Raw genomic sequence first — 27,941 nt, 5'->3', positions numbered from 1 at the left:
TCCCCCATGTCGCTTCTTTCTTGTTCTCCGTTTTTCTGGCTGAATTCCCATCTGGAGTGTGGGTACTCACCAAGCCTGCTAATTTTGCCTGGGCTTCTAAGATCAGACTGGGGAGGCCTCAGTGCCTCCTCTCCTTCGGGAGGACGGAAAGACGCCTGTGGCCTACGTAGGTGGTGCAAGCTTCTTGTCTCGAAGCTTTATTGGTATTCCACGTAAACCAAGTTATTCAGCCTCTTTTTCTCCACTAATATTTCTTACTACACTATTCTTTTTAAATTTCTCTTTATATCTGTAATTAAATAAGTTTTTTCCTAGGACGCCGATTCCGTCTCCCCTTCGAATTACCCTGGATCCACTGGGGCTGGACCCCGGCAGGAGTGGGTAGCCATTTCCTCCTCCAGGGAATCTTCCTGACTCATGGATTGAACCTGTCTCCTGCATTGCAGGTGGACTCTTTATCTCTGAGCCACTGGGGAAGCCCAGCTCATAATACGTGGTGCATAATCATATGGTTATAGCCCCAGGAGATATAGACTTTTCTCTTTATTTTATAACTGAAAACAACTCTGAGAACCAGAAGGGTGGAGATATTGGCTTCCTGCATCCCTTGCAGAATCCAGACTCCAGGGAGTCTTAAAGCAACACTTTCTAATACTTGAAGACGTGTACACAGTTCCCCAGCAGATCTAGTTAGATGCAGTTCTGAGTCTGTGTTTCCACGTGGGGGTGTGAGATTCTGCATTTACTGCAAACTCTCAGGTGATACTGATGATAGGAGGGGGGTGGTTCAAGGGTCAGAGTTTCAGCAGCTGAACTTTAGAATTCACTCTTTGAAACTTTTCTATTTTCCCCAGATATTTAATGAACATGTACTGCATGCCAGGCTTTTCAGTCATTTGTAATGTCGTATTTACCTAGTTTTCTGGGAGGCTGGAGAAAGTTGTTTCACCTATTTGGATCCCCTCTTCTGTAAAAACAGGCTCATGGATTTTATCTTGCAGGTCGATTGGATGATTGCATGAAGAACAACCACAATGCCAACAACAGCAAAACAATGACTTGCATTTATTGGGCCCTTCCTCTGTTGTTTGTGTTTTACACTCACGGTCTCCCTTAATGTTTCCACCATCTGTGGAGGTGGTGCTAATGAAGTGTTGATTGATAGATATGGGAGGAGAAGAGCTTAGTGGTTCAGGGTACCCAGGGTGAAGCCTGGGCACAGCCTGGTCTGACAGCTGTGTGGCTTTGGGCAAGCCACTCACATAGTTTTTGTCTCAGTTTCCTCATTTATAAAATGAAAAAAAAAAAAAAGGTTAATATGCGTAGAGAACTTAAAATAGCTTTCGTGGCTTATGTGGAAAAATGCTGGTGTGTTGGCTGTGGTCCTGCTGTAGGATGCCTGCCTATTCCCGGCACACAGTAGGTCTGCGGTGAGCTGAGCCCCTCTGGGCACTGGTCTCTTGTGTGTCCCAGGACTCTGCGTGGTTTATCATATTCTGGCTTTGCCTGCCTGGCCCTGGTGTGAATGGGACTGTCAGGTGGTGAAATCTCCTGCAGAGGCGAAGGAGATTATGCAGGGCTTGGTGCGAGGCGGTGGTGGGCGGGGCGGGGGCGGTGCACACCACACCACTGAGAGTTTTAGGATCCTGCTCTTGAATCCCCTCACCAGGGTTGGGGGAAGGAGGTTTGGGGCTCCTGATCCTTCCCGTTTTTCCATGAAATCCTCTTTGGTGCCCCTCTCAAGGCACTCATCCAACAATCCCATTTGCCAGATGGGAAGACTGAGCCAGGGAAGGTCGGCACAGCCCATAGTCACAGTGAGGCTGCCTACTCAGAATATTCCAGCTCTTCCCTCCCCTGTGTGGACCCTATTCCCTATGAGCCCCTTGCAGCCTTACCCTCATGCCTCTAGATGTCCTCTTCCAACTGGGCCCTTTACCCTCTGAATCTGATGCAGGTAATCCACAGTCAGGCTGGATTCTATTCTGTCCCCAAAAGTCATGTCTCACCCCAGGCCCTGGGTTGCTTGGCAATAGGACTTGAACTCCTGCCAGGCTGTGTGCCCTGGAGACCAGAGGCTTCATAGTTCTGAGCTTCCTGATTTTGTGCCCAGTGTGTCATTTGCTCAGTCATGTCTGACTCTTTGTGACCCTGTGAACTGTAGCCCACCAGGCTCTTCTGTCCATGGAATTCTCCAAGCAAGAATACTGGAGTGGGTTGCCATTCCCTTTTCCAGGAGATTGTCCCGACCCAGGCATTGAACCCAGGTCTCCCTCATTATGGGCAGATTCTTTACCATCTGAGCCACCAGGGAAGCCCATCTGTGCATCATGTCCTTCTGGCCCACAAAGAGTCCAGGAGATATTTCCCCTGCTCACCTGGCACCTGAACCTTTATGCTTTTGCCTGCTTCACCCTGGGCTTGGAAGGGCAGGGGCGGCTGTAAACTTGAGATTCAGAGTCACCCTTTCCCGCCCCCCAACTCGTTATCATGGGAGGTACTGAGTCCTGCAGATCCAATTTCCACACTATGGTGCTCTGAGCTGATTTGCAGACCTCTCTCAGTATAGTCCCTCTTCCTCCAAAGTCTATCTGGGCAGCTGCCAGGAGTGGGGTGGGGGTGGTAAAGAGGCTGTGGGGATTGGCTGACTGGGCCACCAAGCCCAGCCTCCCCTAGATCAGAGGTCAAGCCAGGGAGAGAGGCCTTCTGGGGCGGGGGTGGCAGGGGGGACAGGAATCCGTGTGGCAGCAAGCCACTCCTGACACAAAGTGCTAGGTTGGGAGACAAGAGGCAGGTGGTGAGGAGGCGGGGTGGGGGGGGGGTGCCATAGCCAGGGATGGGGAAGACTGCCCTAGGCAGTGGCTCCAGGCAATAAACTGGCCTGGGAAGTGAATACACAGTCTGTGTGCCTGTCTTTCTGTCTCTCTCTCTTTGCCTCTCTGTCTTTCCTCTGAATTTCTCTGGTTCTCCCTTTCCTCTCCCAGCCTCAGTCTCTCTCTCTCCCTCTTCCTCTGAATTTCTGTTTCTCCCTCCCCTCTCCCAGCCCGTCTGCCTGTCTCTGACCCCTTCTTGCCCGTCCCCATCACTCTCCATCCCTGCCCCTCACTCCCTTGCTCCTCTCCCTCTTTCCGTCTCTGCCTCACAGCTCACCATCACTGTCTCTTCCTTCATCCTCAGGACTCACCCTCCACCCCATCTGACCACAGGATGCTGGAGCTGAGCCTGTCCTGGCTGGGGCTCGGGCCAGTGGCAGCCTCCCCGTGGCTGCTGCTGCTGCTGGTTGGTGCCTCCTGGATCCTGGCCCGCGTCCTGGCCTGGACCTACACCTCCTACAACAACTTTCGCCACCTCCGATGTTTCCCACAGCCCCCAAAACGTAACTGGTTCTTGGGTCACATGGGCCAGGTGAGTGTGAGCAGCAGGACAGATTCGGGGGATTGGGTTGGATGGACTTCATGAATAGGCCTCAGGGTTTGGGCTGGGGTCTAGGACATCAGAGAAGCCAGGGAGGCCAGGGAGCCCCCTCTTCCCTCCCTCACTCAATCCTCTGCTCTGCCATCGAGACCTTCCCCACATCCTGTCTTTCCAGCCCTAGCCTGCTTTGGGGTCCATTTCCTGCCTGCCTTGCACACATTAGTGCACCTCTGAGTCCAGGCTGCATAGAACCTGGTCCCTTGGCCTCTCCAGTCTGCATGGTGGCCTTGAGACCTCCTCAAGGGTATTGTCCAGGGTCTGCTCTGCATGTGGCCACTTTCCTGTGTCTTTTCATTCTGGGTTACAGCTTCCTTCCAGGAAACAGCTATCACCTCCCCATCCCCACCTATGGCGTAGAGCTACTCACCCCCTCCCCTTTCAGGGATCCCTCCCTCTTCTCTTACTCACCCCCAACTAAGAGGTCCCACTGGTCTCCTTGCCCCATCTGGATAAAGTTGGTCAACCATTTCCTCTTTCAGAAGCCTTTTTAGACCTTCCTCTCCTCCACACCTGCCCACCTTGTACCCCAGACCTTGAACTTTCATTGGCCTTTCTCATGATAATTGAACAGTGAATTGTCCAGTTACTTATTAACCGCCTCCCAATTTGATGATAGTTCTGGTGAGCAGACACTACATTGCCACGTGCAGGGCTGGCATGTGAAATAAATGCTTGAGGACCTAGGTAATGAACTTTCCATCACCTCGCTCGGTCAAAGTTGAATGAACGGGTATCCAGCACCTTCTGCCTAGCAGCCCAGCTACGAGATGAATGCAGTTTTTCTTTTCTTCCTGGGATGAGAACTACAATTTGGGGGAGGACTAACTGCAAATTTACTGTTTATTATGGCAACATTCAGAAGGGACATAGATTCTAAAGGCTGCAGGGAAGATTTCCTGAGATTCTGGGTCTTGAAATGGTCTTGGCCAAGTCTGGGGGAAGTGGGAATGTTACAAAGTCACTGCAGTTCTGCCGTCCCCTCTAACAGCTTGGCAGTGGGGTCTGGTCTTGGTCAGTCTTCCTTTCTCTAGCCTCTTTTTCTGTGTGACCTCAGATAAGTGACTCTTCCTCTCTAGACCAATCTCAAGTGCTTTGAGTGCTCAGCTGGCCTTTGGTCAGAGGAAAGCAAGTCACAGAGGTGAAAGTGACTTATGTTCACTTGCCAAGAGCATCTGGGGGTGTTTGTCAGACTTGAATGGGGCATCCAGACAGGGAGGATTCTGAGGGTTTCACCAGAAGACAACCCTGTCTTCTACCCCCTTTGGGGAACATGGCCTCTGTTTCTTCTGTGTAAATGGTATGCCCATAAGTTAGACAGGATGCAGAGCCCAGCCAGCAGAGATTAGAGCTGCTCTCCTGATGGATAAACAGAGTTCACATCTGTCCCTTGCAGTAGATCAGGCCTGGAAGGTCCTAGATCTGCAGACCCTTCAGCATGCCAGGAACTGGAGGCTATGTAGATGGAACAGAATATGAAATGAAGTGAGAACAAACCCAGGGAGGAGTCCTGAGGCCACCCTGCTATCCACAAACCTCCCCAGTGGGCATCCCTTCTCCCCAATGAGCATCTCCTTCTATGGCCACCCCTTGGGGCTGAAATCACTCCCAGGTCAAGAAAAACTTGCCTTCTCAAGCCAAGGTCAGCCTCCCTGTGGGCAGAGAGCCTGTCTTTTCCTGTGCTCTGGGGTATATCCTTGGGACTTGGAAATGCTCCAGGACCCTCTCTCTCCCAGAGGGAAGGAGGAAGCAGAAGTTCCCTCCATCTGTGCAGAATCCCACACACTGTCTGCTGCAGTGGCTTCTTTAAAAGAGTGATGGCTGTTACCTTGCTTGCAGTACCCATCCACGGAGAAGGGCATGCGGGACTTCACCCAGCTTGTAGCCAAGTACCCCCAGGGATTTAGGATCTGCCTTGGCCCTGCTATTCCCATCATCATTTTCTGCCACCCTGACATGATCCGGACTGTCGCTAATGCCTCAGGTACCCATGCAGAGCTTGTGATGGTGGGTGTCATGACACACCTCTGGGCTTCCAGCTCCTTCCTGCCAAGCTTCTATGGGGCCCCTACCAACCCCACTCCACTTCCCCTCGTCTCTCTCAGCCATCTTTCTCTTTCCTTCAAATATTCACCAATACCATTCTTGCTGCCTCTTCCCTCCTTCCAAAGCTGTCTCTACCCTACCCTGGTGTTCTGGGTGAAGGACACCCTTAGTCTTGAGGTCACATATCTGGTGTGGTAGGTCAGGACCTGGCCAGAGGAAGATGTTGGTCTGTGACAATGCAGAGAAGAAGCAAGGCTCTCTGCTGGGGCATGCTGGAAGGCTTCCTGGAGGTGGAGTTTCTGGAACTGGGTCTGGAGTGATGAGCAGAAATTTTTTCAAGCAGAGAGTAGAGGGATGTCAATCGCAACCATGGCCTCCCAGACCCCTTTCCAGGTCTGTCCTCATCCCACCCATCCCCTGTCCGAGAGCAACAAACGCTTCTAGCTCGTGAAGGATCTGGGTTGCTATTTCCATGACATCTACCTCTCTGAAGGGTTAGTTTCTTTGACCCAATCCTGGGGCTTGACCACTTCCAGTTTAGTGCCCTCCTTCTCCAGTCCCCAGGAATCTTCCTGAGGAGACTCTACCACACCCTGGCTCCCTTCCTTTGTCCTCTGCCCCTCCCACCCTTCGACAGTCCAAGCAAGCAAGCGGGACAGGCAACATGCTGCAGAAACCTTGGCTCTGACACCAGAATGCTGGGTGAGCCTTGGAAGCACCCTGGCTGCCTCTGGCTGCTGAAGTTATCTTTCATTGTTAGTAGTGGGGAAAAACACCACCCTACTATGAACTTTGCCACAAAATCAATTGACTTTGAAGTCACTCTCCTTGAGGTATATTCAGGCCTAGCTGGGCTCCAGATACTAAATAATATCATCAGACATCTGTCTTCATAATTTAGTCCCGAGTTCATCTGTGATGGCTTCCTTCTCATCCTGGTTAAGATGAAGCCCAGAAGCTCAATCCCCACAGGAAAGTCAGCTCATTCACAACATTTCTAGGAAAATGATAAGATTTCCTTTAATTTCCCTTGCCAGATTCATAGGACCAGTTCCTGCATCCACAAGCCTCTGAGTGCCTGGTCTTGGAGGCACAGGGTCCTCTGAGCTATTGTTTTGGGGTTCAGATCAGTTTAATGGCTAAGAACTCAAGCTCTGTGTTTGGACAGACTTGGACTTCCACCTCAGGCTTACTGTCTATGAGAATGTCAGCAAATTACTTTATTATGTAGAGCCAGAGTTTCTCCACCTGGAATATGGGGACAGAAGAGAAGTTGCATGAAAATGGTGTTTGGGGTCCTAACAGGGAAGTCCCCTTTCTATCATGTATCCTTGCATGCATGCTGAGTCGCTTCAGTCATGTCCAACTCTGTGTGACCCCATGGACTGTAGCCCACCAGGCTTCTCTGTCTGTGGGATTCTCCAGGCAAGAATACTGGTATGGGGGTACCATGCCCTCCTCCAGGGGATCTTCCTGACCCAGGGATTGAACCCCTATCTCTTATATCTCCTGCATTAACAGGTGGGTTCTTTACCACTAGCACCACCTGGAAGCCCATTCTATACCCAACAGATCCCAGTTCATACAAAGTGCGGGAGGGACCCTGGGAAGAGACTGAGAACAGAGGAGCAGCTGCTAGAGGTGATCCATGGGTGCAGGTGTCAATCACTGGCTTGCCAGTCCTTGCCTCTGGCAGCCTAGAAGATTGTGAATTGGGTCCTTTTTGTTCCTCTCCAGATTTGGAGCTAAGAGGAAGGTCTCCTGTACACACAGGGCCTGACCAGCACCTATGGGTTTGTGTACTGCTAGTAGGTCGGCTCCTGGAATGTGATCATCCGCATCTTCCACGCCACCTGCATCAAGCCTGTGCTTTTTGCTCCAGGTAGATGCCTCCCTGGCCACAGCTTGCTTGTTGCCGTGGACAAAGTGTTACTTTCAGGTGTGTGAGTGACCAGGGTGAAAGCAGAGGGGGGCGTGGCAGACATACCAACGTGTCTCTCTCACCTGGACCCCTCTTCTGCCTGACCCACAGACATGTCCGCTCATGTCTAGGGCATGTCTGTGTGATGTGGGATGCATGGCCATGTCTGGTCAGGTTTATGTTTCTCCCTGAACTCTGGTTACAGCTGTGACACCTGATATATGTTCACACCTGAGCTCAGAGATTCATATCTGAGGCTCAGCTGTGGCCAAAGATATCTGAGGCATGTTAGGGCCTGACTGGTTCTTCTCTGAGATTGTCTGATTCTCCTGCTGGTCATGTTTGGGCCACATTTGGGGTCTGTCTGAGGTCTGGGACTCAGGGTCACTCTGAGAAATGCCTGAGACCTTATGTGAGTCTCATCTGATGCAGGTTTTAGGGTATGCTTGGGGCACCTGGTTCAGGTATGGTTCAGGTCATCAGTATATTCAAGTCCTGTCTGGAGCCTGCCTGGGGCACACTGAGGTCAGGTCAGATGGTCTTCAGGTCCATGGCAGAGTTGTTGGGTCATATCAGGTTGTGTCATTCATGTTGGGGCCATGTCAGGACATGTTAACACATATGGCCATGTCAGATGTCTCAGGAGAGGTCAGTACTGGGGCAGATGAGGTATCCTTGGTCCCCATAATGATGTTTTGTAGAGTGCTGGGTTATGCCTGTGTCTTCATAACCTGTTAGACCATGTAGGAGCCATGTCAGGGAATGTTGGGGCATGTTGTGTCATGTTGGGGTGTGTCTAAGCACACAGAGTTGTGTCTATGGACTCTGCTTTGCTCTTTTCTGGTTTTCCGCCTGGTCTGGTCCCTGCCTTCTGTCATCTCTCCACCTGGCTTCTGGCCTCCTGTGCTCTTGATCCCATTCCTGCTATGGAGGGCTCAGAAAGGGCAGATTCCTGGCTGGGATCCTCTATTCCACACAAAAATCCTCCCCTCCCCCTCTCCCTGGCCCCTGATGGTCCTCTTTCATGTCAGCTGCTGCTGCACCCAAGGATGTGATCTTCTATGACTTTCTGAAGCCCTGGCTGGGTGAGTAACTGTTTGTAAAGGGGGGTTGGGGATGACCCTGGGGACCCAGGAGAAGGTCTTCCTTTGCCCACTCCCCGTGGCTATCTCTGCTAGGAGATGGGCTCCTGCTGAGTGCTGGTGACAAGTGGAGCAGGCACCGTCGCATGCTGACACCTGCCTTCCACTTCAACATCCTGAAGCCCTATATGAAGATTTTCACCAAGAGCGCAGACATCATGCATGTGAGTCTCTTGAACCCAGGGTCCCAGCTGGAGTCTTGGGGACAGTGGGGACTCAGAGATATTGTTTTGGAATTCTGCCTCTTCTGGGAAGCTTGAGTCCATTGTTCTTTCTTTCTGAGCCTCAGGTTCTTCAGCTGTACACTGTGATCCCTGCTTTGCAGGGGGTCGAGACATATGAAGCCATGTCTCTGGCACACAGTAGGTTTTAGTTTCTCTATTTCCATTAGGGAAGCCTTGAAATCTGGGAACATGTTTGGTGATAATGATGCACACTGTGTAGTGGTTATTTCTGAGTAACAGCTTTGAAACAATAAGAGTTTAGTATTGACAACAGGACTGTGAGTCAGTTGGCCGGTCCTTGTGAAGGTGGATGGGGCCACCCATGTATCTGTGATCAGCTGTGGGTCAGTTAGGAAGCTTTGCTGAGCTGAAGTTCTGTGCTCTGTCACATTAAGAGCTTGGCTGACTGCAATTTGATCTAGGACGACCTCCCCTGGGGCAAATGGACTTCCTTTCATGACTGTCTTCCTTTAGAAGGTATCTGAGGCTTGTTCACATCACAGGAGCAGGGTTCCATCAGATTGAGAGGAACTGCAATGTCCCTTGGGATCTAGCTTTGGGATGAGCATCTCATCATTTTCAGCATGGTCTATTGGCCAAAACAAGTCCAGAAGCAGGTCATAAATGAAAGATGGTAAAATAGGCTCCATCTCACAATAGAAGCTTCTGAAAAATTACATTGAAAAGGCTTGGGATATATACATAGGGAAATGAAGGACTAGAAGGCAGGTTTCTGTGAAGTGCTTGGGATTTTTTCCTACATACAAGCTTCAAGTGAGCTTGCCACTGTTTCATGGATTCTGCCAGAATACATGAGATCTGGGTCAGAGACAAAGGACAGTTTCTTACTTTTGGCACAGCAAACAGCATGTGCTTCTAGTTGGTGGCATTCTTCCTCCATGTCACCAAATCCCATGCAGATGCCACAAGTGGACTTTGATTGCTGCCTGTTCATGTAGCATGTTATATTACTGGAGGTAGGGGTATAGGTTTAGGGACTCCATGAATTTTATAGAATTAGAAGCAAGCTAGATATTTGTCCAGGGGGAGACATAACCTCACCCCTTAAGGCTGTTGCCTATAAATATAACTCTGCAAAATTGTTAAGGTAAAGAATGTAGAGGTCTTGCAATTTTTTTTTTTTTTTTTTGCATATCCAACATTAAAGGGCAGGGTTACTCAGGGTTCATGTAAGACTACTTCTTTCAACATAGGGGACATTTTCTTAATCAGTTTATCAAAATAAGCAGAAAGAAAGTTAACATTTGCTCTGTACCCACTTTATGCATTAATGTTACCACAGGATACAAAGATGTTGGAAGCAGAGCCAGGATTTAAAAAACCCAGATCTCCTGACTCCTAGCCATGGAGACTTAATGTCCTAACAGTAACAACTTTCACTCCCACCCAAGCCTGGTTCTTCCTGGAAAGGGGAGTCCAGGCCCAGGATGCAGGATCTGGGGGAGTCCATCCAAGTGGTTCAGACTGAGGAGAGGCTCAGAGAAACCAGCTTTCAGCCCTAACACTGTTCCCTTCTCTGTCCAGGCCAAGTGGCAGCGTCTGATCACAGAAGGCCACACCCATCTGGACATGTTTGAACACATCAGCCTCATGACCCTGGACAGTTTGCAGAAATGCGTCTTCAGTTATGATAGCAATTGCCAAGAGTGAGTCTTGGCCAAGGGCCTGGGAACATGAGACATAGACCCAAAGGAATAGATGAGGGAGGGGAGACTGGCTAGGACAATCAGAATGGACTTCCTGGAGGAGGTGGGTCAGATCTGGAAATTGAACAACAGTAAGGGAAAGGAGGAGATATCCTTTTTTACCTCTTTTTTAAAACATAAATTTATTTATTTTAATTGGAGGCTAATTACTTTACAATATTGTATTGGTTTTGCAATACATTGGCATGAATCCACCATGGGTGTACATATGTTCCCTATTCTGAATACCCTCCCACCTCCCTCCCCATCCCATCCCTCTGGGTCATCACAGTGTACCAGGCCCGAGCATCCTGTATCATGCATCAAACCTGGACTAGCGATTCGTTTCACATGTTTCAATGCCATTCTCCCATTTCATCCCACTCTCGCCCTCTCCCACAGAGTCCAAAAGACTGTTCTATACATCTTTGTCTCTTTTGCTGTCTCACATACAGGGTTATTGTTACCATCTTTCTGAATTCCACGTATATGTGTTATTGTACTGTATTGGTGTTTCTCTTTCTGGCTTACTTCACTCTGTACAATAGGCTCCAGTTTCATCCACCTCATTAGAACTGATTCAAATGCATTCTTTTTAACGTCTGAGCAATATTCCATTGTGTATATGTACCACAGCTTTCTTATCCATTTGTCTGCTGATGGACATTCTAGGTTGCTTCAATGTCCTGGCTATTATACACAGTGCTGTGATGAACATTGGGGTACATGTGTCTTTTTCAGTTCTGGTTTCCTCAGTGTGTATGCCCAGCAGTGGGATTGCTGGGTCGTATACCAGTTCTATTTCCAGGTTTTTAAGGAATTTCCACACTGTTCTCCATAGTGGCTGTACTAGTTTGCTGCCGGGGTCCAGCCCCGGTGGATCCATGGTGATTCGAAAGTGGGGACGGAGTCGGTGTCCTGGAAAAAACTTATTTTATTACAGATATAGAGGGAGATTAGAAACAGATAGTGTAGTAGGAGAATTAGTGGAGAAAAGAGGCTGAATAACTGGTTTACATGGAATCCCAATCACCATCTACGTAGGCCACAGGCGTCTTTTCTTTCTCCCAAAGGAGAGGAGGCACTGAGGCCTCCCTGGTCCGATCTCAAAAACACAGGCAGAATTAGTAGGCTTGGTGAGTACCCACATTTCAGATGGGAATTCAGCCAGGAAAGCGGAGAGCAAGAAAGAAACGACACGGGGGAATCAGTCTTTCTAGAAACTGATCCGATTTCTTTATTTTTCAGGTTTGTTTATATACCTTTTTGTTATACATAGGGATGAATACAGAGTCACGCGGGGGTCAGCAGACCTGACCCTTGTCACAATCAGGTGCTTCATATAAAATTATACAAAGGTCTTATGAGTTTCATCATCTTTTAGCCATGAGGTCTGCTGACATTTTATGGCCCTTTCAGTTAACCAGAAAACTTATTTTTCCAGGGGTGATTTTTTCTTAAATCAGGCGCCACCCTCCAAATAAAGTTGCATTCCTATAGGGTGAGGGTGTAGTGAGTTACAATCAAGAAAGGAATTTACTTAACCTAAGGTTTAACATGATTAATCTTAAAGCTTAATACTTATTTCTCCTATATGCTAGTTATATTCATTATAAGGACAGGAATATGGAGATTTAGCAGCAAGTATTGGCTCAACAAATGTAAACCCTTCACCAATGTTCCCCTTAAGATCTATTTTGTCTTAAGATAGTGATAAAGTTACATAGCATAGTGATTTATAGTGATTTATAACAAAGTACAGTGATCTATAACAAAAGAGAAGATTCATTAACTCAAAAGTCTAGTATTGCTAACATCAAAAACTACTATATTTCCTTTTCTGTATTCCAAATGCATTGATTAATATATTCCCAGGTGCCTAAGGATATGGAGGTCTGATGGCAATCATTGACTCATCAATGAAAAAAGCCCTATGCTAATACTCCAAACTCTGTGCTGTTTATGGCTGAGAGGCTGTCACACAAGCTAGTCTGTCAGCAGAGAGGTTTGACCTGAGACATCCTTGTCACACCCAGGGCAGGGAATTAGCAGTAATTATTGGCAGGACAAATGAAAAAACCCTTCACCAATATAATTCCTAATCAACCTACTAATACTATACTAATGATCTTCTAACTTCTCAAAAGAGTCTGTATTTAGAAAGTTTTAAAACATCCCATGCCTCTCACAGTTGGGAGGCTGTAAACAATCACATGCAGCCAGACGAGCCTGATCAGGCAAGCCAGAGAACCTCCAGAGTTAGTAAGTTGAAACACTTTTGTCACGCCCAGGAATTTTTATTAACTGGAGCTGCAAGTTAACTCCTTCTCTGAGAGAAATGGTTATGGGGGAGAGCTCCCGTAAAGTACTCTGGTTTTGGGGATAGATGCTTGGGAACAGGGGGTTTCCTGAGGCTTGATCATGCCTTTGCGTATGCCAAGCTTCCTTCCTCATGGCCTTTGCCATGGGCGGAGTTCCTCATGCTGGCTCCCAACAGTTTGCATTCTCACCAACAGAGTAAGAGGGTTTCCTTTTCTCCACACCCTCTCCAGCATTTATTGCTTGTAGACTTTTGGATCGCAGCCATTCTGACTGGCATGAAATGGTACCTCATTGGGGTTTTGATTTGCATTTCTCTGATAATGAGTGATGTTGAGCGTCTTTTCATGTGTTTGTTACCCATCTGTATGTCTTCTTTGGAGAAATGTCTGTTTAGTTCTTTGACCCATTTTTTGATTGGGTCGTTTATTTTTCTGGAATTGAGCTGTAGGAGTTGCTTGTATATTTTTGAGATTAATTCTTTGTCAGTTGCTTCATTTGCTATTATTTTCTCCCATTCTGAAGGCTGTATTTTCATCTTGCTTATAGTTTCCTTTGTTGTGCAGAAGGTTTTAACTTTAATGAGGTCCCATTTGTTTATTTTTGCTTTTATCTCCAATATTCTGGGAGGTGGGTCATAGAGGATCCTGCTGTGATTTATGTGGGAGAGTGTTTTGCTTATGTTCTCCTCTAGGAGTTTTATAGTTTCTGGTCTTATGTTTAGATCTTTAATCCATTTTGAGTTTATTTTTGTATATGGTGTTAGAAAGTGTTCTAGTTTCATTCTTTTACAAGGGTTGACCAGTTTTCCCAGCACCACTTGTTAAAGAGATTGTCTTTTCTCCATTGTATATTCTTGCCTCCATTGTCAAAGATAAGTTGCCCATAGGTGTGTTGATTTACCTCTGGGCTTTCTATTTTGTTCCAATGATCTATATTTCTGTCTTTGTGCCAGCACCATACTGTCTTGACGACTGTGGCTTTGTAGTAGAGCCTGAAGTCAGGCAAGTTGATTCCTCCAGTTCCATTCTTCTTTCTCAAGATCGCTTTGGCTATTCGAGGGTTTTTGTATTTCCATACAAATGGTGAAATTATTTGTTCTAGTTCTGTGAAAAATACCGTTGGTATCTTGATAGGGATTGAATTGAATCTATAGATTGCTTTGGGTAGTATACTCACTTTCACTATATTGATTCTTCCAATCCATGAACACGGTATATTTTCCCATCTATTTATGTCCTTTGTGATTCCTTTCATCAGTGTATTATAGTTTTCTATATATAGATCTTTTGTTTCTTTTGGTAGATGCACACCTAAGTATTTTATTCTTTTCATTGCAATGGTGAATGGAATTGTTTCCTTAATTTCTCTTTCTTTTTTCTCATTATTAGTGTATCGGAATGCAAGGGATTTCTGTGTGTTGATTTTATATCCTGCAACTTTACTATATTCATTGATTAGCTCTAGTAATTTTCTGGCAGAGTCTTTTGGGTTTTCCCTGTAGAGGATCATGTCATCTTCAAACAGTGAGAGTTTTACTTCTTTTCCAATATGGATTCCTTTTATTCCCTTTTCTACTCTGATTGCTGTGGCCCAAACTTCCAAAACTATGTTGAATAGTAGTGGTGAGAGTGGGCACCCTTGTCTTGTTCTTGACTTTAGGGGACATGCTTTCAATTTTTCACCATTGAGGATAATGTTTGCTGAGTGTTTGTCATATATAGCTTTTATTATGTTGAGGTGTGTTCCTTCTATTCCTACTTTCTGGAGGGTTTTTATCATAAATGGATGCTGAATTTTGAAAAGGTTTTCTCTGCATCTATTAAGATAATCATATGGTTTTCATCTTTCAATTTGTTAATCTGGTGTATTACATTGATTAATTTGCAGATATTGAAGAATCCTTGCATCCCTGGGATAAAGCCCACTTGGTCATGATGAATATGATATATATATATATATATATATTTTTTTTTTTTTTTTGCTAGTGGTTCTCTGTTTATTTATAGTATTTTGCTCCAGCCAATCCCACAAACTACATATTTGATAATAAATGAATATGGAGATCTTTTTAATGTGTTATTGGATTCTGTTTGCTAGAATTTTGTTAAGGATTTTTGCGCCTATGTTCATCAGTGATATTGGCCTGTAGTTTTCTTTTATTGTGACATCTTTGTCTGATTTTGGTATTAGGGTGATGGTGGCCTCATAGAATGAGTTTGGAAGTTTACCTTCCTCTGCAATTTTCTGGAGGAGTTTGAGTAGGATAGGTGTTAGCTCTTCCTTAATTTTTGGTAGAATTCAGCTGTGAAGCCGTCTGGTCCTGGGCTTTTGTTTCCTGGAAGATTTCTGATTACAGTTTCAATTTCTGTGCTTGTGATGGGTCTGTTAAAATTTTCTATTTCTTCCTGGTTCAGTTTTGGAAAGTTGTACTTTTCTAAGATTTTTTCCATTTCTTCCAAGTTGCCCATTTTATTGGCATCTGGTTGCTGATAGTAGTCTCTTATGATCCTTTGTATTTCTGTGTTGTCTGTTGTGATCTCTCCATTTTCATTTCTAATTTTAGAGATTTTAGTTTTCTCCCTTTGTGTCTTGATGAGTCTGGCTAATGGTTTGTCAGTTTTATTTATCTTCTCAAAGAACCAGCTTTTGGCTTTGTTGATTTTTGCTATGGTCTCTCTTGTTTCTTTTGCATTTATTTCTGTCCTAATTTTTAAAACATAAATTTATTTATTTTATTTGGAGGTTAATTACTTTACAATATTCTATTGGTTTTGCCATACATCAACATGAATCAGCTACAGGTATACACGTGTTCCCCATCCTGAACACCCCTCCCTCCAATCCTGGGGTTCTTCATTTCTTCCTTTTGTAGTTGCTTTAGGTGTAGAGTTAGGTTATTTATTTGACTTTTTCTTGTTTCTTGAGGTATGCCTGTATTGCTATAAACCTTCCCCTTAGCACTGCTTTTACAGTGTCCCACAGGTTTTGGGTTGTTGTGTTTTCATTTTCATTCATTTCTATGCATATTTTGATTTCTTTTTTGATTTCTTCTGTTATTTGTTGGTTATTTAGCAGGGTGTTGTTCAGCTTCCATATGTTGGAATTTTAATAGTTTTTCTCCTGTAACTGAGATGTAATCCTACTGCATTGTGATCAGAAAAGGTGCTTGGAATGATTTCCAATTGTTTGAATTTACCACGGCTAGATTTATGGCCCAGGATGTGATCTATCCTGGAGAAGGTTCCGTGTGAACTTGAGAAAAAGATGAAATTCATTGTTTGGGGGTGAAATGTCCTATAGATATCAATTAGGTCTAACTGGTCTATTGTATCATTTAAAGTTTGTGTTTCCTTGTTAATTTTCTGTTTAGTTGATCTATCCATGGGTGTGGGTGGGGTATTAAAGTCTCCCACTATTATTGTGTTATTGTTAATTTCCCCTTTCATACTTGTGAGCATTTGTCTTACATATTGCAGTGCTCCTATGTTGGGTGCACATATATTTATAATTATATCACTTCTTGGATTGATCCTTTGATCATTAGGTAGTGTCCTTCTTTGTCTTTTCACAGCTTTTGTTTTAAAGTCTATGTTATCTGATAAGAGTATTGCTACTCCTGCTTTCTTTTGGTCTCTATTTGCATGGGATATCTTTTTCCAGCCCTTCCCTTTCAGTCTGTATGTGTCCCTTGTTTTGAGGTGGGTCTCTTGTAGACAACATATATAGGGGTCTTGTTTTTGTATCCATTCAGCCAGTCTTTGTCTCTTGGTTGGGGCATTCAACCCATTTACATTTAAGGTAATTATTGATAAGTATGATCCCATTACCATTTATTGTTTTGGGTTCGAGTATATAAACCCTTTCTGTATTTCCTGTCTAGAGAAGATCCTTTAGCAATTGTTGGAGAGCTGGTTTGGTGGTGCTGAATTCCCTCAGTTTTTGCTTGTCTGTAAAGCTTTTGATTTCTCCTTCGTATTTGAATGAGATCCTTGCTGGGTACAGTAATCTGGGCTGTAGGTTATTGTCTTTCATCACTTTAAGTGTGTCCTGCCATTCCCTCCTGGCCTGAAGCATTTCTATTGAAAGATCAGCTATTATCCTTATGGGAATCTCCTTGTGTGTTATTTGTTGTTTTTCCCCTGCTGCTTTTAATATTTGTTCTTTGTGTTTGATCTTTGTTAATTTGATTAATATGTGCCCTGGGGTGTTTTACCTTGGGTTTATCCTGTTTGGGACTCTCTGGGTTTCTTGGACTTTGGTGATTATTTCCTTCCCCATTTTAGGGAAGTTTTCAACTATTATCTCCTCAAGTATTTTCTCATGGTCTTTCTTTTTGTCCTTTTCCTCTGGGACTCCTATGATTTGGATGTTTGGGCATTTAACATCGTCCTAGAGGTCTCTGAGATTGTCCTCATTTCTTTTAATTCATTTTTCCTCTCTGTTTCATTTATTTCCACCATTCTATCTTCTACCTCACTTATCCTATCTTCTGCTTCCATTATTCTACTGTTGGTTCCCTCCAGATTGTTTTTGATCTCATTTATTTCATTATTCATTATATATTGACTCTTTTTTATTTCTTCTATGTCCTTGTTAAACCTTTCTTGCATCTTTTCAATCCTTGCCTCTGCTCTATTTATCTGTAACTCCATTTTGTTTTCAATATATTGCAACATTTTCACTATCATTATTCTTAATTCTTTATCAGGTAGATTCCCTATCTCTTTCTCCTTTGTTTGGTTTGGTGGGCATTTATACTGTTCCTTTACCACCTGGTATTTCTCTGCATTTTCATCTTGTTTATATTTCTGTTTTTAGGGTGGCCTTTCCATATTCTGGCAGTTTCTGGAGTTCTCTTCACTGTAGAGTTTTCTTACTGTGGGTGGGGTTGGACTGGTGGCTTGTCATGGTTTCCTGGTTAGGGAAGCTTGTGTCGGTGTTCTGGTGGGTGGAGCTGGATTTCTTCTCTCTGGAGTGCAATGAAGTGACTAGTAATGAGTTATGAGATGTCAATGGGTTTGGTGTGACTTTGGGCAGCCTGTATATTGAGGCTCAGGGCTATGTTCCTGTGTTGCTGGAGAATTTGCGTGGTATGTCTTGCTCTGGAACTTGTTGGCCCTTGGGTGGTGCTTGGTTTCAGTGTTGGTATGGAGGTGTATGAAGAGCTCCTATTGAGTAATGTTCCCTGGAGTCAAGAGTTCTCTGGTGTTTTCAGGATTCAGACTTAAGCCTCCTGCCTCTGGTTTTCAGTCTTATTCTTACAGTAGTCTCAAGACTTCTCCATCTATACAGCACCAATGATCAAACATCTAAGTTAAAGATGAAAAGTTTCTCCACAGTGAGGGACACCCAGAGAGGTTCACAGAATTACATGAGGAAGAGAAGAGGGAGCAGAGAGATAGAGGTGACCAGGAGGAGAAGAGGGGGAATCAAATAGGACGAGAGTGAGCTAGCCAGTAATCAGTAAGCTAGCCAGTTCCCTATGTGCACTCCACAGTGTGGATCATTCAGAGATGTTCACAGAGTTACACAGAGAATAGAAGAGAAGAGGGAGGAAGGAGACAGAGGTGGCCAGGAGATAAAAGGGGGAATCAAAAGGTGAGAGATAGATCCAGCCAGTAATCAGTTCCCTAAGTGTTCTCCACATCCCAGAACACACAAAGAGATTCAAAGTGGAGTAGAGAAGAGAAGAGGGAGGGAGGAGATAGAGGCGACCTGGTGGAGAAAAAGGAGAGTCAAAAGGGGGAGAGAGCAGTCAAGCCAGTAATCTTGCTCCCAAGTCAAAATGGGTACTGAAGATTGGGTTCTTAAAGGTACAAAATTGATTAGAAATACCAAAAAGCAAAGATTAAAAATCTAGAGTAGAGGTTGTATTCTCAAATATACAATATTAAAGAAAAAAACAAAGCCATAAAATATATAAATGTATGAAGTTTGCTTTTAAAAATAGAGTTTTTTGTGCAAAGTAACAGTAGGTTATAAAAATGAAAATTAAAAGAGTAATAGAGGACTTAAAAATAAAAAAAATTTAACTTAAAGAATGATAATAGTAAAGATATATCTAGGACTTTCTCTGGTGTTGTTGTGGACAGTGTGGGGTCAGTTCATTTTCAGATAGTTCCTTGATCCAGCTTATACTTCTCAAGATCTATAGGCCCCTTCCTATGTAGTTGGTGCTAACTACAGGGTTTTAATCTATTGCACCTGTCACTTCCAAGGCAGTTCCCTCTGTTTGATTTAGCTTCTTCTGTTTGCTGGTCTCGTCAGTGCCTAATTTCCACCCTGACACAAGGGGGCGGTGGTGGACACTTTTTAAGGCTCACTTGTTCAGTCGTGCTGTGGGGAGGGAGGAACACTGCAAACAAATAACACTGGCATGTGCTCGCAGTGTCTTGGCCACACTAGGTTTGCCCCCGCTCACAGTGTGTGTGCTTTCCCTGTCTACACTGCTGAGGCTCTAGGTTGCTCTGCCGGGAACTGTCTGAGGCTGGCCCTGGGTTGTATGCACTTCCCCGGTCTAAGCTGCTCAGGTTCAGGTACTCAGGTGCTCCACAAAGGCACAGACTTGTTTGGGCCTGTGTTTTGTGCCCTTCCCAGGTCCGAGCAGCTCAGGTGACCAGGTGCTTGGCAAGCATGGTTGCTGTGACTTATCGCCTCCCCCATCCCTGCTGCTCAGTTTTCTTGGTGTACAATGGGCACACCTTCTCAGGTGTGCTGTGTGTCTCTTCTGGTGAGCTGATCTCTGGCTGTGACCCTCCCGGCAGATGTCAACCATCCAGAATCCCAAGAAGTCTTGGTTATCAATGAAGCCTGCTTGCAGTTGGGTAGATGACGCCTCTCTGGGGCCACAATTGCCCCCTTCTGGCTCCAGCTGCCCTTGCCTGCCTGTCTCCAGCGGGGGATGGCCCGGTCTGCAGCCAGCTAGCTCTGCTCAGTCCTTTGTTCTGTGAGTGGGCCTGGCAGTGTCTTAGGTTAGGGCTTTTCATGAGATAGCTATCCCACAGTCTCGTTTGCTATCTCAAGTTAGTTCCCTCAGATTGCCCTTGGGGCATTCAGGCCCAGTCTTTACCCTAAGCAATGCAGCCCGTGCCTCCCTGCCCAGCCCCTGCTTGCTAGAGGCGGATGCGGGGGTCTGTGCTGCTTCTTTGCTGGGAGTTACCATTGGGCATGTAATCTGTGGGTTTTGATTATTTATTTATTTCCCCCCCCAGTTATGTCGCCCTCTGAGGTTCCAAGGCTCACCACAGACTAGCCAGTGAGAGCGTTTACTGGTGTTTGGAAACTTCTCTCTTTTTAAAGATTCCTTTCCCGGGATGGATCTCCTCTGTCCCTACCTCTTTTGTCTCTCTTTTTATCTTTTATATACTTTTTCCTGCCTCCTTTCGAAGACAATGGGCTGCTTTTCCGGGTGCCTGATGTCCTCTGCCAGCATTCAGAAGTTGTTTTGTGGAATTTACTCAGCATTCAAATGTTCTTTTGATGAATTTGTGGGGAAGAAAATGGTCTCCCCATCCTATTCCTCTGCCATCTTAGGATCCTCCTCCCACTTCCAGAGATATCCTTTTAGGTAGGTAGAATTGCTTGGAAAGTGAGGTCGCTCAGCCGTCTCCGACTCTTTGCGACCCCGTGGACTGTAGCCCACCAGGCTCTTCTGTCCATGGGATTCTCCAGGCAAGAATACTGGAGTGGGTTGCCATTTCCTTCTCCAGGGGATCTTCCCGACCCAGGGATCGAACCTAGGTCTCCTGCATTGCAGGCAAACGCTTTAACCTCTGAGCCACCAGGGAAGCCCTTGATAAAAACTAGCAGGCTAAAATGAGCAAAGTGTGTGCAATAGTGAGGAGACACCTTGGAAATAAGTTTGGAGGAGTGGGCTGGGTTATATCTTAAAACCTTCTGAAACCAAACAAAAAGGATAGGAACTTTATTCTGAGGTTTTCAGAGAGCCAAGGAAGATATTTGAGCACACGAAGGTCACGGTCAAAGTTGAGCTTGGAAGATGTCCAAGAGATCATTTGTCAGATGACTCAAGGCCAACTGTAATAGGCACAACACCATTCAACTGTGTTGACACTGGAAGTAAGGAGCGTAGGGAAGCTGTTATCCCCATTGATCAGCTGGGCAAGGTTAAGGGTCTGAACTGAGTGGAGAGTGTGGGGAAGGAGAGGGGAACAGAAACAGGGTGAGAAAGGAGAGAAGCCTGATGTCTAAGCTGTGCTCTAGGTGCCTGGGACATGGAGGCAGCTCACGGAGATGGGATGTGGGTTGAGAGGAGTTTGAAGAGTCACATCTCCTGGCTCATCCCTACACTGTATCTGTGAACCATCTGTTTCTGGAGCCTCAGCTTCCTGAAGGGAGGTAGCCCGCAGCTTCTGGGCTTCCCGTATTTTAAGTGGTGGCTTCCCTTCATGCTCTCATCCTTCAGGAAGCCCAGTGAATATATTGCCACCATCTTGGAGCTCAGTGCACTTGTGGCAAAGCGGAACCAGCAGATCTTCCTGCACATGGACTCTCTGTACTTCCTCACCCCAGACGGGTGGCGCTTCCGCAGGGCCTGCCGCCTGGTGCACGACTTCACAGATGCAGTCATTCAGGAGCGGCGCCACACCCTTCCCAGTGAGGGTACTGATGATTTCCTCAAGGCCAAGGTGAAGACCAAGACTTTGGACTTCATCGATGTGCTTCTGTTGACCAAGGTGGGTTCCTCTGGGATCTGAGTTTAGGAAGTAAAATGGACTTTGATCTGATCAGAGAACCTAAATAAGATACAGAGGGTACTGGGGAGTCATAGAAGGTGCTTGTGGAAGGGAAGTATGGGTCAGAGAAAAGTTTTATAGATGATTGTGTGGAATACTGTCTGCAGGGAATGCTAAAACTGTCAAGGGCCTGAGAGTTTAGTCTATTTCAAAGTTGATAAGTTAATCTCTCTCTGTGTGTATTGTATGTATGCAGAACCTTGGATCAGAGCAGAGCATTAATTTCAGTAGTCAGAGTAGAACTTAGCTCTGGTTCTCCATTTGCAAATTCCTTTGAGGGCACCATGATGCTTTCATCTGTACGTGCAGCCATGCTGGCATCACAGCAGAATTACCTCCAGATTTTGAAATTTGGAACCCATACAGGACAGCTAATACTTCTGCCCCTTCTTCCCTATAGTGGGTAAGGAAAGGTTTATGGATAGGCATAAGAAGATGGAGAAAGAGAGGGAGAGCGGAGAGAAGAAAAGAGAGAGATTGTTTGGAGCTTAAATAAATCATCTTTGGTGAGAAAGCAGTCTATGATTTTATAGGTTTAATACCCATTCCCTATCTCTAGGATAAAAAGATCTTTGGATTTAATCACCAAGCCTGTGAGCAGATGTCTTTGGGGACAATGCTCAATCTCTAGCTTACAAAACAAGTTGCTAGTTGATGATCCTGCAACCCAGGTGGACATTAACTTTTTTTCTCCAAAATCCCTCATCATGTCAAAACATAAAAATACTAAAGGATCATTGATTCCTATCACCAGGCACAACATAGGAGGCAAAGAAATAGAGACATCTGGAGTGGGCATAAGAGGTCTAGGAGTTCAGGGTGGGCTTGAGTTTCTGGATGGATGATGGAAATTCAGAGGTTGTTGCAGTTTAGGCTCAGGGACTATGAGCTAGTGTGATTCTGGGGATTTTGCTTTCTCTCCAGGATGAAGATGGGAAGGGATTATCAGATGAAGATATCCGGGCTGAAGCTGACACCTTCATGTTTGAGGGTGAGAGTCCCAGTGTGGGACTACTTAGAAGGCTGGGTCTCTCTACTCCAGGATGTTGCCAAGGGGACCTTGGACCACTCAACCCCTCCCCATCCTCCCTATGGGAGGGTATTGTCCACTCTCTGGTGCTGAAGTAGCCCAGAGATCCAAACCTTTCTGGATATTCCTCAGGCCATGACACCACAGCTAGTGGTCTCTCCTGGGTCCTGTACAACCTTGCAAAGCACCCAGAATACCAGGAGCGCTGCCGGCAAGAAGTGCAAGACCTTCTGAGGGACCGTGAGTCTAAAGAGATTGAGTGGTGAGTGCAAGTCCTCATGGTGCGCTCCTGAACCCCTCGCATTGACTCTGTTTCCTGGCTGGGGATAAGGGAAATTTTGTGTGGATTTTGTCGTTGTTACTTAGTGGGAATAGTAGCAAAGCTCAGAAGCTGGATCTGTTACTCAGCATGGATAGCAGGGCAAAGTTTTCTGGCTTTGGGGACAGAAACTTGGATTTCTGAGATAACTGGTGACAATGTGGGAGGGCAGATGTTGCTACTTAGCACATATTCAGTATGTGAACTTCCCCTCCACTCTGTTACCTTTCTCTCTAAAAATCACATGTTTTCACACATCTTCACTCCATGAGGGTTTGCTGATCTCCTGCCCCTTTTATCCTCATATTATTTAGTCCAGGATTCACATGGAACCCTTAGGGACTAATGTCATTCACCACTTGTCCAGGGATACCCGCATCTTCCTCCATCCAGTCCCCATTCAACAAACACTGGTACACTGCCTCCCTCTTCTCAGTTCTATGATATCTCCAATTCTTCTAAGTCCCATTCTGTGTCTTGGAGACTCAGGAAGGACCAGACCCAGTCTTGCCTTCCAGGACCTCTCAGCCTGGTGAGGAATAGTCCCAGGTCAGAACACTCCCAGTGTAGATGGCCAGGGCGGGGTTTCGATTTAGAGAGGAAAATCAAAGTTGGAAAAAATGTCCTCAACTTAGATCTTCCAAGATGAGCAGTAGATATTTTGAGGTGCATTTGAGGTGCTCTATGGTCAAGAAATAGCCTGGCCAAAATGAAGAGATGGAGAGTAAGAGGGTGTAGGGGAGAAGGGAAGTGAGAGGCAGGAGGGAGGGAAGGGTTTGATTTGTACATGTGACTGACTGTGTAAGGTAGATTAATTAATAATATCAACACACACTACTCCAGAGTGTGGAGCGGATAACCAATTTTGGATATTAAAATAATATAGTTTAACTATAGTCTGAGATTTTAGCATGGAGACCATATGCACATTTTGTTAAATTAACCTTTGAATACTCTCGTTGCTATGGTGAGTCATATATCCTACCTGGATGGAGAAACATCTATATGTTCATGTGGCATACAGACACTACCATTTCTTGCTACATTTAAACCAGGTAGTTGATATCATCACCATCTTTTCTATTATTTCTCATAGGAAAGTTAATAATGTATGGATATAATTTTCTTGCCCAGTGAGCATGGTAACACTACATATAGCGTGTCATATCAATAGGAAAAATAAAGCCTGTTTCATAAAAGCTCTTGTAACAACTGGAGCGCTAGATGGAAAAAATGAATCCAACCTCTTTCTCGTCTTATATGAACGTAACATCGACATGAATCAAAGACATAAAATATAAAATAAATGAATCTTAAAGGCTCCAGAGGGCTTCCCAGGTGGCACAGTGGTGAAGGACCCACCTGCCAATGCAAGAGATCAGGAGACATGGGTTCTGTCTCTGGGTGGGGAAGATCCCCTGGAGCAGAAAATGGTGACCCACTCTAGTATTCCTGCCTGGAGAATCCCATGGACAGAGGAACCTGGCGGGCTACTGTCCACGAGGTCGCAAAGAGTAGGGCACGACTGAGTGACTGAGCATGCACAGGCACAAAGGCTCTAGAGGAAGCCATGGGAAATTATTTGTAGTTCTGCAGAAGAGAAGGCCCTACTCTTGATGCAAGTCCAGGAGCTGTACAAGAAGACACTGATATACCGTTACATGTAAAAGATACAGATCAGGGTGTACATTATACAGCATGCTATGAACACTATATAACTTTTAAAATGCAATACACTCTCCCTGGAAGGATACATAAAACAAAGTTACTTAGGGAAACAGTGAGGAGGGGAAATGAGCGTTGGGCCATAAGAGTGTGTAGTTTTCTAATTTTGAACTAGTTAACTGTACCATTTGTTAAGAATTTAAATCACTACACAGAATGAAGAGGATTAGGGAAAAAACTCAGTCCCCCTTACTGGATCTTATCTTCAAAATGTATAGAAGTTTTCTAGTGAATTCTCTTATTTTCTAAATATAAAATCGCTATCTACCAAAAATGACACATTTACCCCCACATTCAAATGCTATTTCTCTCCTCCCGGACCCCATCTAGTTGCATTAACTAATGTCTGTAGTGCAGTAATAAATAGGAGTAAACATTGAATCTGTTTCTTTTGCTTCTTACTTATCTACCTTTTGATTTTGTTCTTGATGTAAAGAATAATATATTTTTATACAAGTTTTTGAATATTTTTATGGCTGGATTTTGGGTATGTTGCTCAGGAAAGATTCTGAAAACATCAGACTCAATTTTGTCCGGTTCTTCTGTGATACTGCTTTTCTTTCTATCTTTAAAAAAACATTTAATTGAGGGACAAGGGACAAAGAAAAAGCTGTATCATTTATGTATATGACTTAATGAGTTTGGAGATATTGGATCCATCTGTGATTTTGTTCTGGGCAGAGAGGATCTTATGGGGCACCAGGAGGGCTGGTGGTGTGTCTGTTTTTGCTCCCTGGATAATTGTTGTGGGGGTTCCTTAGGGACGACCTGGCCCAGTTGCCCTTCCTGACCATGTGCATCAAGGAGAGTCTGCGATTGCACCCCCCAGTCACAGTCATCTCCCGCCGCTATACCCAGGACACTTTGCTTCCAGATGGCCGGGTCATCCCCAAAGGTACTCACAATGACTAGGGGAGGAGCTTCCTGGTGAGAAAGAGGGGTCAATGAGGCAGTGAGGACCTAGTTCTGCTGCCCTCTCTTGTTCCACAGGTGTTATCTGCCTCATCAATATTGTTGGGACCCACCACAACCCATCTGTGTGGCCAGACCCTGAGGTGATGCCTCCCCCACGCCATACCTCCATCATCCCTGTCCATTCCCATTGAGAGGCCCGGGGGAGACTACAGAATTCTGACTGGCAAATCAGACATCACCTCCCTCCCATTATACACACATCTGCTTCTCCAAGGATGGATACCCTGGGAGATCCCACCCAATAGCCTTGTCTTGTCTTGCCCCCAGGTCTATGACCCCTTCCGCTTCGAGCCAGAAAACATCAAGGGGAGGTCACCTCTGGCTTTTATTCCCTTCTCAGTGGGACCCAGGTGAGGGTAGTGGGCATCTGAGGTAGGGATGGGGTGGTGTGTTGGGGGTTCTGGGACTGAGATTCCAGACATGACTTTCTGGCAGGGGAGTGGGAAAAATGAAGATGGTCAGAGTTTTGGCTCTCCTTCCCTCCCCTCCCCTGGAAGTTATAGGAAAGTGTTTGGGGAATGATAGTGGGTCCAAGGAGGGGGTCTACATTGTGCTGGGAGTCCTGTTTCCCTGCCTGCTGGTCTGTGTCCCTGACTGGGCTTTCAGTCAGGCTCAGATAGTCAAGCCTATGTAGGGGTCTCAGGCAACGTTCGTATTCTCTATCACCGTGGGTTGGGGTGGGAGTTGTGAGCTAGATTCTAGGAGCGATGGGGCCTGGATAAAGGTTCCCAGCACAGTCAGAGACCTCACTCTGGCCCACAGGAACTGCATCGGGCAGACGTTTGCCATGACGGAGATGAAGGTGATCCTGGCGCTCACGCTACTGCGCTTCCGCGTCCTGCCGGGTGAGGAGCCTCGCCGGAAGCCAGAGCTGATCCTGCGTGCGGAGGGCGGACTTTGGCTGCGGGTGGAGCCTCTGAGCGCAGGCCAGCAATGACACAGCAGCCCCTTCTCTCCTGGAATCCTCCCCCGGTCTAGCCACCTCCCTGAAAATTCCCAGGAATAAAAATTATGTGGTCACTTCTGCACTAGTCTCATCAAGAGCCAGCAGGGGCGCTTGGTACTTTCTAGGTTCAACAGGACCAGCGTGGCTGTGAACTTGGGAGATAGGAGCAATGTGTGTGGGAGGGAACACTGATGTGGTAGCTGGAGCTCCAGCCTGAGTCATGAGGGTAAGACTACTCGTTAGGGAAGGTTGACCAGAGAGCTTGATGCAGCCAGGGTCAGATTCACTCCCTGCTATTGTACTACCAAGGTCACCATCCCAGTCTGCCATTTACTAGCTGTTTTGTTTGGGGGAAATAGTTTCTCTCTCAAAGCCTCATTTTATATTACATAATAGAAGCCACGTCATTGCGCTGTTGTGGAGACTGAATAAACAAGCCTGTGCAAAGTGACTGACTCAATGTCTTGTGAGCATCAGTACTCAATAAAAGTTCATTTCCTCCTTTGTTTATGCATCAGTTTCTCAGATTAAAATGTCTCAAAGTCATACAAGTCATATTTCAGTTTTGAGACAGGTGGAAACCTGCTGTTGAAGAAAACTATCAGTAGAAGAGTCAGAAAGTAAAAAAAAAAATCCCCATAGTTACATCTATTACACAGTGGCCAGGGGCTTTAATGTGAAGCTGGCGTGAAGTTAGATACTGAAAAAACAACTTTTTTCCTTCACAGAGACATGACCCAGGATTTCATTTTTGTCTTGCTGTTCTAGGAAGTGGAGATCAAGCAGGTTCACATTAGACAGAGTAGCTGTCCCAGGACTAGGCACCCCCTGCCCCACGACTCAGGCTGCAGGGGATCCTGGGGCAGAGTCCTAGTCTCAGACCCTTTCAGGAGTCTACAAGTTGGAAACAGAAGACTTAATGGTTAACTAATAAGAAAGAAACGCTGTAACATAAAAAGAGCAAGTAGTTAATATATTCTGAGCTGAAAATCACATTTGTTTTTCTTTGCCTTCAGAGATCTTATTTAAAATGTTTATCTCGTACCCTAAATGATACCTTATCATATGTGGTATCTCTTTGAATACATCACTGTAAATGTTCTTTCTTTGAGTTGAACCTGAGATGATGCAATTTAAATACACTTGTCAAAGATAAAAAAAAAAAAAGAAAATGTGAATAAAAAAATAAGAAGTAAAAATCATGTCCATAGCCCAAGCATATCAAAGTAATCACTGTTCATATCCTCTCACACATATTGCCACATTTTAAATGTATATGTAATCCTTATACCAGTAAAAATTTGGCTTTACATCTGAATGTATTACAATTACATCATGTAATCCCCTTTAAAAATGCT

The 27,941-nt window shown here is 45.4% G+C and overlaps 1 protein-coding gene across 3 annotated transcripts; it reads left to right on the top strand.

Annotated features, from left to right (window-relative positions):
* Positions 1–27,089, top strand: LOC101122521 (cytochrome P450 4F2-like). Of its 3 annotated transcripts, none has more exons than XM_060416249.1 (13): positions 1–166; positions 3,178–3,405; positions 5,311–5,455; positions 8,470–8,523; positions 8,617–8,744; positions 10,350–10,471; positions 21,258–21,528; positions 22,513–22,579; positions 22,751–22,880; positions 25,424–25,557; positions 25,653–25,717; positions 25,905–25,987; positions 26,400–27,089. In XM_060416249.1, the coding sequence occupies exons 2-13, from the start codon at positions 3,208–3,210 to the stop codon at positions 26,572–26,574; spliced, it is 1,572 nt and encodes a 523-aa protein (XP_060272232.1). In that variant the 5' UTR covers positions 1–166; positions 3,178–3,207; the 3' UTR covers positions 26,575–27,089. The 3 variants fall into 3 exon arrangements, 2 of the variants coding, with proteins under 2 accessions (XP_060272232.1, XP_060272231.1); XM_060416248.1 differs by lacking the exon at positions 1–166 and adding an exon at positions 2,761–2,790; XR_009600790.1 differs by lacking the exons at positions 1–166; positions 25,653–25,717 and having other exon boundaries at positions 2,761–3,405; positions 26,400–26,440.
* Positions 27,090–27,941: the final 852 nt, after the last annotated feature.

This window comes from Ovis aries, chromosome 5 (genome assembly GCF_016772045.2).
Source record: "Ovis aries strain OAR_USU_Benz2616 breed Rambouillet chromosome 5, ARS-UI_Ramb_v3.0, whole genome shotgun sequence".
NCBI lineage: Eukaryota > Metazoa > Chordata > Mammalia > Artiodactyla > Bovidae > Ovis > Ovis aries.
The sequence above is the reverse complement of the archived record's forward strand: the minus strand, read 5'-3'. Positions and strand labels throughout refer to the sequence as shown.

Excerpts from the sequence above, each read along its gene's own strand:
- LOC101122521 (XM_060416249.1), top strand. The coding sequence starts at position 3,208 with ATGCTGGAGCTGAGCCTGTCCTGGCTGGGGCTCGGGCCAGTGGCAGCC. Across the intron at positions 22,580-22,750 it reads TGACACCTTCATGTTTGAGG|GCCATGACACCACAGCTAGT; the intron begins GTGAGAGTCCCA and ends GATATTCCTCAG. Across the intron at positions 25,988-26,399 it reads CCCTTCTCAGTGGGACCCAG|GAACTGCATCGGGCAGACGT; the intron begins GTGAGGGTAGTG and ends TCTGGCCCACAG.